Raw genomic sequence first — 14,293 nt, forward strand, 5'->3', positions numbered from 1 at the left:
AGTTCATTTCTAAAAAAATAAATAAAAAATGAGGGAATGTTGTAGGATCATCTAATGGAAAATTCATAATTAATATTCTTTGTGTGCATTTCATTTGTATAAATGTATTAATTTAGCTGGTTAGATACTTTTTGATTATCAAATATAACCAGTTAAACCCATGAAAATGAAATCTAGAAATATATAAAGTAAAATATATATAAGAAATGGATTTATTACAAATAACAAAGATTATAAAAAGGTCACATTTGTTAGCATGAACCAATAATGGGTGTTTATTAATGCGTGTTAATATTAGGTAGTAAATAAATATTCATGTTCACATTAGCTCACACTCCAATAACTGAAGTTTAAAGATATTACTTCAGATTTTTAATAAAGGATTAGTAAATATTGGGGTTAACAAATACTACAAAGTACTATAGAAACATTTTTGTTACATTTCTGAAACATTAAATGTCAATAAAGGGATAGTTCACCCAAAAATGAAAATAAATACTCTCCCTCAAGTGGATTCGAAACGGAAACCTGAGTTTCTTTCTTCTGTTGAACACAAGATATTTTGAAGACAGCTGAAAATCAATGATTTCCATAGTAGGAAAAACAAATACTAAAGAAATCAATGGTTACCAGTTTCCAACATATTCATATTATCTTCTTTTGTGTTCAAAACTCATAAAGGTGAGTAAATGATGACAGAATTTTCTTTTTTGGGTGAACTATCCCTTGATATTGTATCTCATACATTCTCCAGCCACTTTAGGTACACCTGTCCAACTGCTTGTTAACGCAAATTTCTAATCAGCCAATCACATGGCAGCAACTCAACGCATTTAGGCATGTAGACATGGTCAAGACGATCTGCTGCAGCTCAAAGCGAGCATCAGAATGGTGAAGAAAGGTGATTTAAGTGACTTTGAACGTGGCATGGGTGTTGGTGCCAGACGGGCTGGTCTGAGTATTTCAGAAACTGCTGATCTACTGGGATTTTCACACACAACCATCTCTAGGGTTTACAGAGAGTGGTCCAAGAAAATATCCAGTGATCTTGCTTTGAATCAATGGTTCAGCCTGCTGGTTGTGGTGGTGTAATGGTGTGGGGGATAATTTCTTGGCACACTTTGGATCTATTAGTACCAATTGAGCATCATGTCAACGCCACAGCCTACCTGAGTATTGTTGCTGACCATGTCCATCCCTTTATGACCACAGTGTACCCATCTTCTGATGGCTACTTCCAGCAGGATAACGCACCATGTCATAAAGCGTGAATCATCTCAGACTGGTTTTTGAACATGACAATGAGTTCACTATACTCAAATGGCCTCCACAGTCACCATAACTCAATCCAATAGAGCACCTTTGGGATGTGGTGGAACGGGAGATTCACATCATGCATGTGCAGCCGACAAATCTGCAGCAACTATGTGATGCTATCATGTCAATATGGAGCAAAATCTCTGAGGAATATTTCCAGTCCCTTGTTGAATCTATGCCACAAAGGATTAAGGCAGTTCTGAAGGCAAAAGGTGTACCTAATAAAGTTGGCCATGAGTGTACATGCTTTTTTTTTTTTTAAAGCAGAAAAAGGGAAAAAGTGGAATTGGTGGAGATTAAAATGAATTTGGGAATAATAAAATGTTTTAGACTTCTGAAACCATATTATGAATGAACAATACGTTCTAAAATCATCTCCATGTGTTTCCTCTCACAGGCCCGTCTGTAAATAAAGCAAAGGTTCTAGCTGCGCACAACAGGTTTGTGGGCACAGAGAGAGAGCGGCTCATCTACTGATCCACAGCAGACGACGCCAGCTTTTCATATTCATGTTACACACATTTGTAACTCATTCAGCTTGACAGACTAAACTCAGGACTGCGCTTTGGATGAACAGAAGACCTTTCTTCCCCTACTTCTCCTGTCCGCGTCCACCAAATACACCTAACAGACTTGGTAGATCCTGACATGATACAGTATATAGAGTTCGTGGAGAAGAAAACTCTTATTTCCATTAAACACAAACCTGCGGTTCTGGTAAACCAACGAGAGCATGAGGGCAACATTTGTTTTGTGTTTGTATGAATGTTTACGTGTAAAAAAAATGTTTGACTAATCCTTTTTTTATTTATTTGTGTGCAATCATTTACTTATTATTAGCATGTTTCAATTAACGAGTCAAATTCACAGATAATGAAAGAACCGTGTCGACAATCTCTTGATGTATCGTGATGCTTTGACAGGAACCATATGTTACACAAACAGCTAGCGCTTTATTGCTAGCACGACCTGAACGGTGTTGTTTTCAAGCAGGAAAACCACGTTAGTCTTAGCTAATTAATGAAATGGGTTGGAGTGGGACGTTTTTAAAATGTTTACTTACAAAGTTGTGCTGTGCTGCGTTAATCGGCATTGACATGCTAATAAAGGGAGCGCTAGCGTTAGTTTAGTGACTTGAGGCGCCAGGGCTAACCAAAACACAAGCAAATATAGGTTGCAGTTTGGTTTAACTCTCATATCCTCAGAATTTGCCTGTTTATTTCAATTACTAACACAGTGTAGCTTTAAAATGGCTGCTAAGATGGTTTTGTAAACCATCAATATGGCAGAGGAAGTAACCTACTATAGTAAACTTAGGAACGTGCAAGGCAGAAATGTGTTTGCATACAAATAAATGGTTATTTTTATGATTAGTTTGGGATTGATAGGGATTGTGGGTATGATGTGATTTTTCAAAGTAACGTTTTTCATTAGTCAGGGACTGAAAACATGGACACTTATGTAAACGTCTCCATAGCTTTGGTAAAAGATAGCTTACGTGTGCCTCATGGATATTATAGCAGGCTAAAGTTTCTGCTTTGTGCGTAAACGCTCTTGATTTGAAGATTTTTTTGGAATAAATACAGACTAATTTGTAATAAAAAGACTGTTTTATTTATCAACTGTGCCTGTGTCCACATTTGTGAAACATGGTGTGTTTTGTATCATACATAATAATTCATTCATTCATTTTCATCCGCTTTTCCGGGACTGGATCACGGGTGCAGCAGTCTTAGGAGAGAACCCCAGACTTTCCTCTCCCCAGACATATCCTCCAGCTCCTCCGAGGGGTTCCCGAGGCATTCCTAGGCCAACCGTGAGACAGTTCCTTCAGCGTGTTCTGGGTCTTCCCCGAGGCCTCCACCTGGTGGGACATGCCTTAAACACCTCCCTAGGTAGGCGTCCTGGAGGCATCCGAAACGGCCACCTCAGCTGATTTCTCTCGATATGGATTAGCAGCAGCTCTACTCCAAGCTCCACCGGGGTGACGGAGCTCCTCAACCTATCTTTAAGGGTGGGCCCTGCCACCCTGCGAAGGAAACTCATTTTGGACGCTTGTATCCGAGATCTTGTCCTTTCGGTCATGAACCAAAGCTCATGACCAAAGGTGGTGATATTAGGAAAAAACTCCCGTAAGGGGCCGGTACATTGTGGAGTGGGTGGTGGTCGAAGGTTAGGAGTATGACAACCTGATCGTCGGGCACAGAAACTAATACATAATTTCTCAAACAATTTTAATGTCCCAAGAGCCAGTTTCTGTGCCCGACGATCAGGTTGTCATACTCCTAACCTTCGACCACCAGGGCTGCCCTTTGTCACCAAAATTGTTCATAATTTTTTATTGACAGAATTTCAGAGCGCAGGCCGGGGTCCGGTTTGGGCACCACAGGATTTCATCTCTGTTATTCGCTGACGGTGTTGTTCTCTTGGCTTCATTGAACATGGACCTTCAGCATGCACTGGGGTGGTTTGCTGCCAAGTGTAACGAGAATCAGCACCTCCAAGTCCGAGGCCATAGTGCTCCACCGGAAGAAGGTGGTTTGCCATCTCCAGGTTGAAGGAAAGTCCTTACCGTAGGTGGAGGTGTTCAAGTATCTTGGGGTTTAGTTCACGAGTGAGGGAAGGATGGAACGTGAGATTGACAGGTGGATCGGTGCAGCGGCAGCAGTAATACGGTCAATGTATCAGTCCGTTGTGGTAAAGGAACTGAGCTGAAAGGCAAAGCTCTCAATTTACCAGTCAATCTACGTTCCTACTCTCACCCATGGTCATAAGCTTTGGGTCCTGACTGAAAGGACAAGATCTCGGATACAAGCAGCCGAAATGAGTTTCCTTCGCAGGGTGGCAGGGCGCACTCTTATGGAAAAGGTGAGGAAGTCTGTCACCCGGGAGGAGCTCAGAGTAAAGCCGCTGCTCCCCCACATGGAGAGAGGTCAGCTGAGGTGGCTCAGGCATCTGTTTCGGATCCCTTCTGGATGCCTACCTAGGAAGGTGTTCCAGGCATGGAGGTCTCGGGGAAGACCCAGGAAACGTTAAATGGACTATGTCTCTTGGCTCTCCTGGGAACGCCTTGGGATCCCCCTTGAGGAGTTGGTGGAAGTGTCTGGGGGAGGGAAGTCTGGGTTCTCTCCTAAGACTGCAGCCCCTGTAATCGGTCCTGGAGAAGCAGGTGAAAATGAATGAATTTTAATATGATTTTTATTAAATGTTGTTTAAATGTATATGCAGTTAAATGAGGAAAAAGAAGAGAAATAAAAAATATAATAATAAAATAAAAGAGGAGAGGGTACATACATTTAAATTTGTATACAAAATATACATGTTTTCAATTTTAATTATTAACAAAAGCTATGGAAGAACAGATTCAAAGTTGCTAAATCAATGTAGAGAAATTTAAGGCCCTTAAAAAGTATTAAGTGAAGTTTCACAAACTAATTTCGAGAGGAGCGCGTGATGTGATTGACCACAGCTGATCTCTCATCTACAATCATTAGTTAGCCAATCAGATCAATCCATACTCACTATAAGTAGCCTAGAAAAAAAATTATTCCCTTTTTCCCGAAGAAACCCCCCCATCCACCCCTTTCCCCCCTTTCCTCCTTTACCACGGGGAGCTCTCGAGAACTACCTGATCTCCTACTCCCCTTACATGCTCTATTGACCAGGCAATCTCTGTCCGGGTTCTCTCCCGGGACAGCATGCTAAACCTGCTAATAGCATCCAGCAGTATCTAAGTGTGAACTCTTGAAAGTCTTAAATGCTGTTTCCAAGGTATTAAGTTTTACATAGTTTTTAAATTGTGCAATGCACGGTTGTATGCTAAAGTTTGTCTAAGTGAAATCTGCGAGTATTAGGATGCTGTGTAGTTTATGAAATCAGTGAAATCCTGCTAGATTTGACATGCTGCTTTGTTTACTGCAGTAACCAATATTTCTGCAGTTCTATAGGCACCAAGCTGCTGAATGAGCTAGATTTAAGATTTTTATTCAGTATATGAATAACGTATTAGTTTCTTACATTAATATTTAGTAAATATACTGTGTTAAAATCTCGCCAGTGTTTCCGGTTGAAACCTAAAGTGGTTTTAAGGTCTTAAAATGTATAGAAAGAGTCTTTAAAAAGGTCTTAAAAGGTATTCAATTTCACTCTCTGATTCCTGTATAAGGCACAGTAGGTAGTGTTGTCGCTGTTTCGAGCTTCAGCTGGGTCAGTTGGCGTTTCTGTGTGGAGTTTGCATGTTCTCCCTGCGTTCGTGTGTGTTCCCTCCGAGTGCTGCGGTTTCCCCCACAGTCCAAAGACATGCGGTACAGGTGAACTGGGTAGGCTAAATTGTCCTTAGTGTATGAGTGTGAATGAGTGTATTTGGATGTTTCCCAGAGATGGGTTGCAGCTTTAAGTGCATCCGAAGCGTAAAACATGTGCTGGATAAGTTGGCGGTTCATTCCGCTGTGGTGACCCCGGATTAATAAAGGGACTAAGCCAAAAAGAAAATGAATGAATGATTCCTGTATATACTCTGTAACATATAGCAGCTAAAGAGGTCAATATGACGCAGCTTTATTGAGTGTTTCTGCTTGTCGGTTCCATTTAGGTCATTATTGATGATGATCATTCTGCCTGATGGCGATGAGTGAGACACTTTCTCGTTTTGTCTTTTTGCATACAACAAACAAGATCATTACTGGAACGTCATTCCACAGACCAGGTAAGCAGACAAATAATATCTGTTTTGTGACAATCATCTTTAATGACAGTCCCTTTAATGTTCTTATGGTATTCTGAGTAATGAATGGAGATCATGTCAGATTCTTCAGCCTATAACACTTTGAAAAATGTCTCTTACTTAATCGCTGAGGTCTTTATTTCAATGATAAGTGTATTTTAAAAATGTACTTTATTTATAAATAAAGATTTTTCAGCAGCTGTTAGTCGTCTTTAGTGTCGCATTAAAGCTGCGGTCACACTGGGCTTTGTGTGTGCGAAATTCTGTCGTGCGGCGCTGCGAAAAGGGGCGGGATTAAACAAGATGATTAGACATTAAAAAAGCGAGCGATTGCTCCATGTTTTAAATTTCTGTCCAGAGAGGTCCTGTTTTGATCCTCGATTGGTCTCACGCAGTCAAGTGATGCGATTTAGCAGGTCAGAGTTCACCAAGCTTGAACTTTGCACCGCAGCGAACTGCGTAACTTACTGCATGACCTTGCGTTTCCGGTCTGACACATCCGCGTGCGTATGAATAGAAGTCTATGGGAGGAAAAGCCCAGTGTGACCGTAGCTTAATGTAGTATTATTATCAATGTTGAAAACAGTTGTGCTGCTGAATAGAGAGGGGTCTGGATGCAGTACTGGTGCAGTGCAGTCTGTGCTGCATCCAATGCTTTTTAATGGGCTCACCTAACCCCACCCCTCACAGTGACGTCACTCGCTCCATTGAGTGCATCGTGTCTGACATTGCATCGCTGAGTGATGCAATCTCAGCTTGCATCATAAAGGCTGCATCCAGATACTATTGGCTGAATATGTTTATGGTAAACACCATTTATTTGACATTGGATACTTTATTTCTTTACTAATTTTGGAAAAGTGCATCCTTGTTAGAAAAAAGAACTATTCTTAAAAATAAAATAACAAAAGACAATGGATTAATTCATTAAAATTCCCACTTTTTTTGCTCTGTTGTGTTCTTGATCATCTTTTCTCCAGTCTCTACCACAGCTCACTCACTGTAGTGGTTTCTTAGCCAAGGATTTTCTAGAATTTCAATCAGGTTTAGTTCGGGACTCTGGTCTGGTCATTTCATTATTTCAGTCTTTTCAGCTTTAAGAAACTACTTTAGCTGTTTTCATGTAGCTTATTCCAGCCATGTACATTCACTCATACACATTCTTGATATTTCACTCAATTTTTTTTTATTTTTTGCGTATAACACTTTAAAACTTGTCTTAATTTCAGTGAAAATAAAAAATAAAGTATCATTTTAATGTATTTTAAAAATATACTTTATTATTTATAAATTGCTTAATATAATTTTAGCAGCGGTTCATCTTCTTTAGTGTCACAATAAACATGTAGGATTATTATCAAGGTTGTAAACAGTTGTGCTGCTGAATATTTATATAGTAACCACAATCAAGGTTCTTGAAAAAACACCATTTATTTGAGATAGAAATCTTTTGTGACATTGGATACTTTATTTCTGAACTGTCATTTTGGAAAAGTGCATCCTTGTTAGAAAAGAACTATTCTTAAAAATAAAATAAGATAAAATAACAAAAGAAAATGAAAAAATTCATTTAAATTACCCACTTTTTTTGCTCTGTTGTGTTCTTGATCATCTCTTCTCCAGTCTCTACCACAGCTCACTCACTGTAGTGGTTTCTTAGCCAAGGATTTTCTAGAATTTCAATCAGGTTTAGTTCGGGATTCAGGTCTGGTCATTTCATTATTTAAGTTTTTTTCAGCTTTAAGAAACTGCTTCAGCTGTTTTCATTTAGCTTATTATAGCCATGTTTATTCACTTCTACACATTCTTGATATTTCACTCAACTCTTTTTTTTTTTTTTTTTTTTTTTTTTTTTTGCGTATAACACTTTAAAACTTGTCTTAATTTCAGTGAAAATAAAAAATAAAGTATCATTTGAATGTATTTTAAAAATATACTTTATTATTTATAAGTTGCTAAATATAATTTTAGCAGCTGTTCGTCTTCTTTTGTGTCACAATAAACATGTAGGATTATTATCAAGGTTGTAAACAGTTGTGCTGCTGAATATTTTTTTAGTAACCACAATCAAGGTTCTTGAAAAAACACCATTTATTTGAGATAGAAATCTTTTGTGACATTGGATACTTTATTTCTGAACTGTCATTTTGGAAAAGTGCATCCTTGTTAGAAAAGAACTATTCTTAAAAATAAAATAAGATAAAAGAACATAAAAGAAAATGAACAAATTCATTAAATTACCACTTTTTTTGCTCTGTTGTGTTCTTGATCGTCTCTGCCACAGTTCACTTACTATAGTGGTTTCCTAGCCAAGGATTTTCCAGATTTTCAATCAGGTTTAGTTTGGGACTCTGGTCTGGTCATTTCATTATTTCAGTCTTTTCAGCTTCAAGAAACTGCTACACTCACTTATACACATTCTTGATATTTGGCTCAGCTCTTTGTTTAAAATATCTCTTTGTTCACTCATCATTTATCAATTCACAGAGTGAATCACTTAATTCATTCACTCATATGTTTATCCATTCATTTAACCCATATTTCTGTCTATTAGTTTCTGTACTCTCTAGTCACTTATAGACTTACTTTTTTTTTGGATACATCAAACAAATGTTCTCAGGGACGTCATTAAATAATACCGGCTGAATTGCATCTCAGCAATTTCATATATATATATATATATCACATTTGTTCTTAAAGGGATAGTTCACCCAGAAATCATCAATCATATTTGATCCAAACCTGTTTGAGATATACTGAAGAAGGTTGAAGAAACAGCCATTGATTTCCAGTGAACAGTATTTTGAACAGTATGTTTTGATCCTTGAATGTCAATAGCTTTTTCCCCACAACAGAATGTTTAAAACTACTATTAAAATCACCACTAGGTGGAGGTATTGTCATACATAAAGAGAAACCATTTGAAATTAAACTATCTGATATATATTTTGCCTGATTTCTAATCTAATCAATGACTATTAACGTTTTTTTCTCTCTAAGCAGGACCTTCATCTGTTGTCCTGCTATATATTGTTCCTAAGACGCATCATGATGCCAAACTCATCATCAGGATCGGGAGGTGAGCAGGATGTTTAAGAGTCATGAATTCAGTTTAATGCTTGTGAAACCTTTGGCAGCAGGCTTGAGTGTGTGGGATACTTGTGACGTTTTTCCAGATGCATTTTGGAAGGAAGCAGTTTGTTAATTCAGCTGTTTTATATATTTTGTCTCGCATCTAAAATTAATTTTCCCAGCAGGCACGGGACATCAACATGACATCAGATTGACGCTGTACCCTAATGTTGTGGGACATTGCATTTTAATCGGAAATGAAAATCAGGTTGATGTCAATGTCCAACGCCGGACAGATGTTGCATTTTGGTTTCCTTCCAACACAACCTAAAAACAACAAAATATATACATGTAACAATATATATACATACACACACACACACACACACACACACTATTTACTCACCCTCAGGTGATTCCAAACCTTTATAACTTCAATGTTAAGCTGCATTGACACAATCTACATTGTTAAAGCGCTATAGAAATACACATGAATTGAATTGAATATAACTTTCTTTACTCTGTTGATATTTTGAAGAAAGCTGGATGTCAGAATTTAGTGAGTTTTTCCTGAAAACATGCAAAACAATGGGGTGAGCTAAATAATCTGGTTTTTCCTTTTGACATTTTATTTGCTTACCCCATTGACAGATAAATTTGCTTCCCAGCAATCACACAACATCATAAGACGTTAATTTTAGGTTAGAAATAGGTTGTCAACGTCTAAAGACAAAGTTATTTTGATGTCAAATAATGATCTGACATGATGTTGATATTTTGTTGATATTAGCTTGTGTTGGAAAGTGACCAAAATCCTACGTTGAGCCGACATCTTAAACCAACGTCATATTGAAGTCAAATACTGACATTTATTCATCAGGTATGGCAATAGTGGCAACCAAATTCCAACATCTGATAGATGTCATAGTGGTAACATCATTAGACGTTAATATTTGGTTAATATTAGGTTCTGTTGGAAAGTAACCAAAATCCAACGTTGAGCCAACATCTTATACCAACGTCATATTGACGTCAAATACTGAGATTTATTCATCAGGTATGGCAATAGTGGCAACCAAAATCCAACGTCTGATAGACGTCATATTGGTAACATCCACACAACGTCAAGCTATAACACCAAATGACGTTAATATTTAGTTGTTTTTAGCTTGCGTTGAAAACTGACCAAAATCCAACGTTGAGCCAACGTTTTATACCAACGTCATATTGACGTCAAATACTGACATTTATTCATCAGGTATGGCAATAGTGGCAACCAAAATCCAACGTCTGATAGACGTCATATTGGTAACGTCCACACAACATCAAGCTGTAACATCATTAGACGTTGATATTTTGTTGTTTTTAGGTTGTGTTGGAAAGTAACCAAAATCCAACGTTGAGCCAACATCTTAAACCAACGTCACATTGACGCAAATACTGCGAATTATTCATCAGGTATGGCAATAGTGGCAACCAAAATCCAACGTCTGATAGATGTCATATTGGTAATGTCCACACAACATCAAGCTGTAACACCAAATGACGTTAATATTTTGTTGTTTTTAGGTTGCACTGAAAACTGACCAAAATCCAACGTTGAGCCAACATCTTATAACAACGTCATATTGACGTCAAATACTGACATTTATTCATCAGGTATGGCAACAGTGGCAACCAAAATCCAACGTCTGATAGACGTCATAATCGTAACGTCCAACCTTGGTTTTAGGTTGTGTTGGAAAGTAACCAAATGCAACATCTGTCGTCAACATTGACGTTGGGTTTTGACGTCAACCCGATTTCATTTCCACCCAAAATGCAACATTGGGGTACAACGTCAATTTGACGTCATGTTGGCGTCCTGTGCCTGCTGGGTTGTTTCAAGGAAAAACTCACTTAATTTTGAAATATTGTCTAGAAAATGCGTTTTTTTTTTTTAATATTTGGACTAAAAATGTTGATGTTACATCTAACCTCAGAGGAAATCATGATGCTACATCTCACCCCAGGGTGTGTTACAACTAACCCAGATTATGTTTGTAACTTCGAAATGTAACATTTCACTCCTGTTTCAAACTAAACTGTGCATTTTCTGTTTGTGCTGTAAAGATAAGATTGATGCAATTTAAAAACAGACTCTTACTAGCTTGAATCACATTCTGAACACACTGGCTTCTCAAAAATACAGAGAGAAAGGTAACAACTTTCCCCGGTCTTCCCTACTTAAGGCCAGCAGAGGGCGATATTTGAATGCGGCGAATCGTAAATGCCCTATATTTACGTTTGTTTCCCCCACTTTAATAAAAGCACTGATCTATTATAGAGATGGATAGTTCAGAGAAAAGTGTTTATCATGCTGCTCTGCTTGGGATCTTTAGGTGTGTGTCGGTTGCTGGCCTCTTTGCTGCATGGCCTGGAGTCTCACATGGACACCTCAGAGGACAGTTCATTTCTACAGGACATGCTCATGGGCAACACTCTGCATCTGCTTATTAAGGTCAGACTTTATTTTAGCAGCAACCGGTATATGAGTGGTGTTAGCCCACTTTAGTCACTGCTGTTTGCCAGTCCTACATGACTTGAAGCGAACAGAATTATTCAGACCAAGTGGTTTCACTAGCTTGACCCTATAAAGAAGATATTCCTGCTCATATGAAGAGGTTTTTGAGCGTTTGTCTCAGGCTTATGTGTGTAGATTTGGTCGTTTGGGTTTTAATTAACAGGTGTTTGTCATTTGCCTTTAAAGTGAATTAATGAATAGAAAGATGCTTGTTTTAGAAGATCATTTCAGACGGCATCAGAATTCTTCGCATACATATTAGCTTTTTCATTCACCCTTCAGGGCTCAACAATAAGGACTGCCCGATGGCCCGGGGCCAGCATGCGAGTCGCTCGGGACAGTACACAGGATTGTTAGTGGCCCGATTGAGCATGTGCTGCCTGTCACTAAAGTTTAATTTGACTGCGACTGTCGATTGCATGCAAACAGGGTGCTTTCACTCCTAGACATTTGTATTGGAACCTGTCTTGTTTGCAGAGTTAGCGTGGTTCATTTAGCATATGTGAATCCCACAATCGTGCTCAGATCCGCACCAAAACAATCAGTCCGACATCGATTGTAATGAGAAAGCAAGGCTATGTCACAGTGTATTATGGTTGTGTTATAGCCACACATATACGGCTATATGAAGAGAATTATCAGTAGGGTGGGATGTCATTCCTACTGGCAAATGTGCGTTTGATGTCTAATACGAAAGTGAAATCATGCTGAAATATTAGCGAGAGCTGTTTATCCGTTAGGAAAATTGACAAATTACCATCTGATAATTTTTTATAAATGTTTAATATTGTGTAATATCGTGTAATATTTTGTATTAGGCCTGTTGTTTTGTTCATTTCTGCACAGACAGCTCCAAAGAAAGATCAACATTGATCTGCTTCAAGATCAGACTGCAGTCTCAGTTCATCTTTTTTTTCTCTCTATAATTTAAGCCTACTGTATAATATATATATACATTTCCAAATTCATTTACATCATGGTTGTATTTTTTTTAATTGTCAGTTGTATTTAGAGAAAAGTTATGCTGAAGTTATGTTTGGCTTTTGACACATTTTTAATATGTGGCACAGAAATGGTTAACTACTTTTTTTGGTGGGGTAAGTTAAAATTTTGACAGGGCAAGTAAAAGTCATAACCACTGGCCTGATTGGGCCAGTAGAAAAAATCCTTAGTGTTGAACCATGGCCTTCATTTCATTTGATCATAGACTCTAAAGGGTTGTAAATTTACAGATTTACTGAAATTAAAATGAATTCAAATTTTAGATAAATTGGGGACCCCCTGGAAAATGAGATGGTTTATCTCAAGGGGACAAACCATTCAATAATTTCCATTTCAAATTCACGGCTAAAAAATAGAAGCCATTAAAAATTAGAAGTGGAATTAGGAATGGACTGGGACAATATTTTTGCCTGGGACAGGTATTGAAATCTGAGGGGGAGGGGGGTGTGTATATGTCGGAATGGAGCAACCGATAAGTGTAGGTGAATGGGGAGGTGTCAGGCCAGATTCACAGTGGTAGGCCAGTTGTTGTCGTCCTGGTGCTCCCTTTGGCCAGTCCGCCCCTGCAGATCATCTATCCATCAAACATCTATCAACCATTACAAAACCTCAAATTATAACCTTTAAAACCAGTGCATTTTCCCAGTAATGGGTTGCAGCTGGAAGGGCATCCGCTGCGTAAAACTGGATAAGTTGGCGGTTCATTCTGCTGTGGTGACGGCTGATTAATAATGGGACTAAGCTAAAAAGAAAAATAACTAAAACCACTAAAACCAGCAAGACCAGTGCTAAAACCAGCAAGACCAGCGCTGAAACCAGCAAGACCAGCACTAAAACCAGCGAGCCCAGCGCTAAAACCAGCAAGATCAGCGCTAAAACCAGCAAGATCAGCGCTGAAACCAGCAAGACCAGCGCTGAAACCAGCAAGACCAGCACTAAAACCAGCAAGACCAGCGCTAAAACCAGCAAGACCAGCGCTAAAACCAGCGAGCCCAGCGCTAAAACCAGCAAGATCAGCGCTAAAACCAGCAAGATCAGCGCTGAAACCAGCAAGACCAGCACTAAAACCAGCAAGACCAGCGCTAAAACCAGCAAGACCAGCGCTAAAACCAGCGAGCCCAGCGCTAAAACCAGCAAGATCAGCGCTAAAACCAGCAAGATCAGCGCTGAAACCAGCAAGACCAGCGCTGAAACCAGCAAGACCAGCGCTGAAACCAGCAAGACCAGCGCTGAAACCAGCAAGACCAGCGCTGAAACCAGCAAGACCAGCGCTGAAACCAGCAAGCCCAGCGCTAAAACCAGCAAGCCCAGCGCTAAAACCAGCAAGACCAGCGCTAAAACCAGCAAGACCAGCGCTGAAAACCGTCAAGACCAGCGCTGAAACCGTCAAGACCAGCGCTGAAACCGTCAAGACCAGCGCTGAAACCAGCAAGACCAGCGTTAAAACCAGCAAGCCCAGCGCTAAAACCAGCAAGCCCAGCGCTAAAACCAGCAAGCCCAGCGCTAAAACCAGCAAGCCCAGCGCTAAAACCAGCGAGCCCAGCGCTAAAACCAGCAAGATCAGCGCTAAAACCAGCAAGATCAGCGCTGAAACCAGCAAGACCAGCGCTGAAACC

At 39.2% G+C, this 14,293-nt stretch overlaps 2 protein-coding genes across 2 annotated transcripts in view; both read left to right on the plus strand.

Moving 5' to 3' along the window:
• npc1 (Niemann-Pick disease, type C1) overlaps window positions 1–2,939 on the plus strand; it is a 60,777-nt gene extending 57,838 nt beyond the window's left edge. The window contains exon 25 of the mRNA XM_056471147.1: window positions 1,715–2,939. Coding sequence (XP_056327122.1) covers window positions 1,715–1,794 — 80 coding nt within the window. The 3' untranslated portion in view covers window positions 1,795–2,939. The remainder of the gene's footprint in view (window positions 1–1,714) is intronic.
• Window positions 2,940–4,353: 1,414 nt separating this feature from the next.
• mpp7b (MAGUK p55 scaffold protein 7b) overlaps window positions 4,354–14,293 on the plus strand; it is a 106,059-nt gene continuing 96,119 nt past the window's right edge. The window contains exons 1-3 of the mRNA XM_056464638.1: window positions 4,354–4,486; window positions 9,044–9,119; window positions 13,942–14,284. Coding sequence (XP_056320613.1) covers window positions 4,354–4,486; window positions 9,044–9,119; window positions 13,942–14,284 — 552 coding nt within the window. The remainder of the gene's footprint in view (window positions 4,487–9,043; window positions 9,120–13,941; window positions 14,285–14,293) is intronic.

The sequence above is a fragment of the Danio aesculapii genome, chromosome 2 (genome assembly GCF_903798145.1).
Source record: "Danio aesculapii chromosome 2, fDanAes4.1, whole genome shotgun sequence".
NCBI lineage: Eukaryota > Metazoa > Chordata > Actinopteri > Cypriniformes > Danionidae > Danio > Danio aesculapii.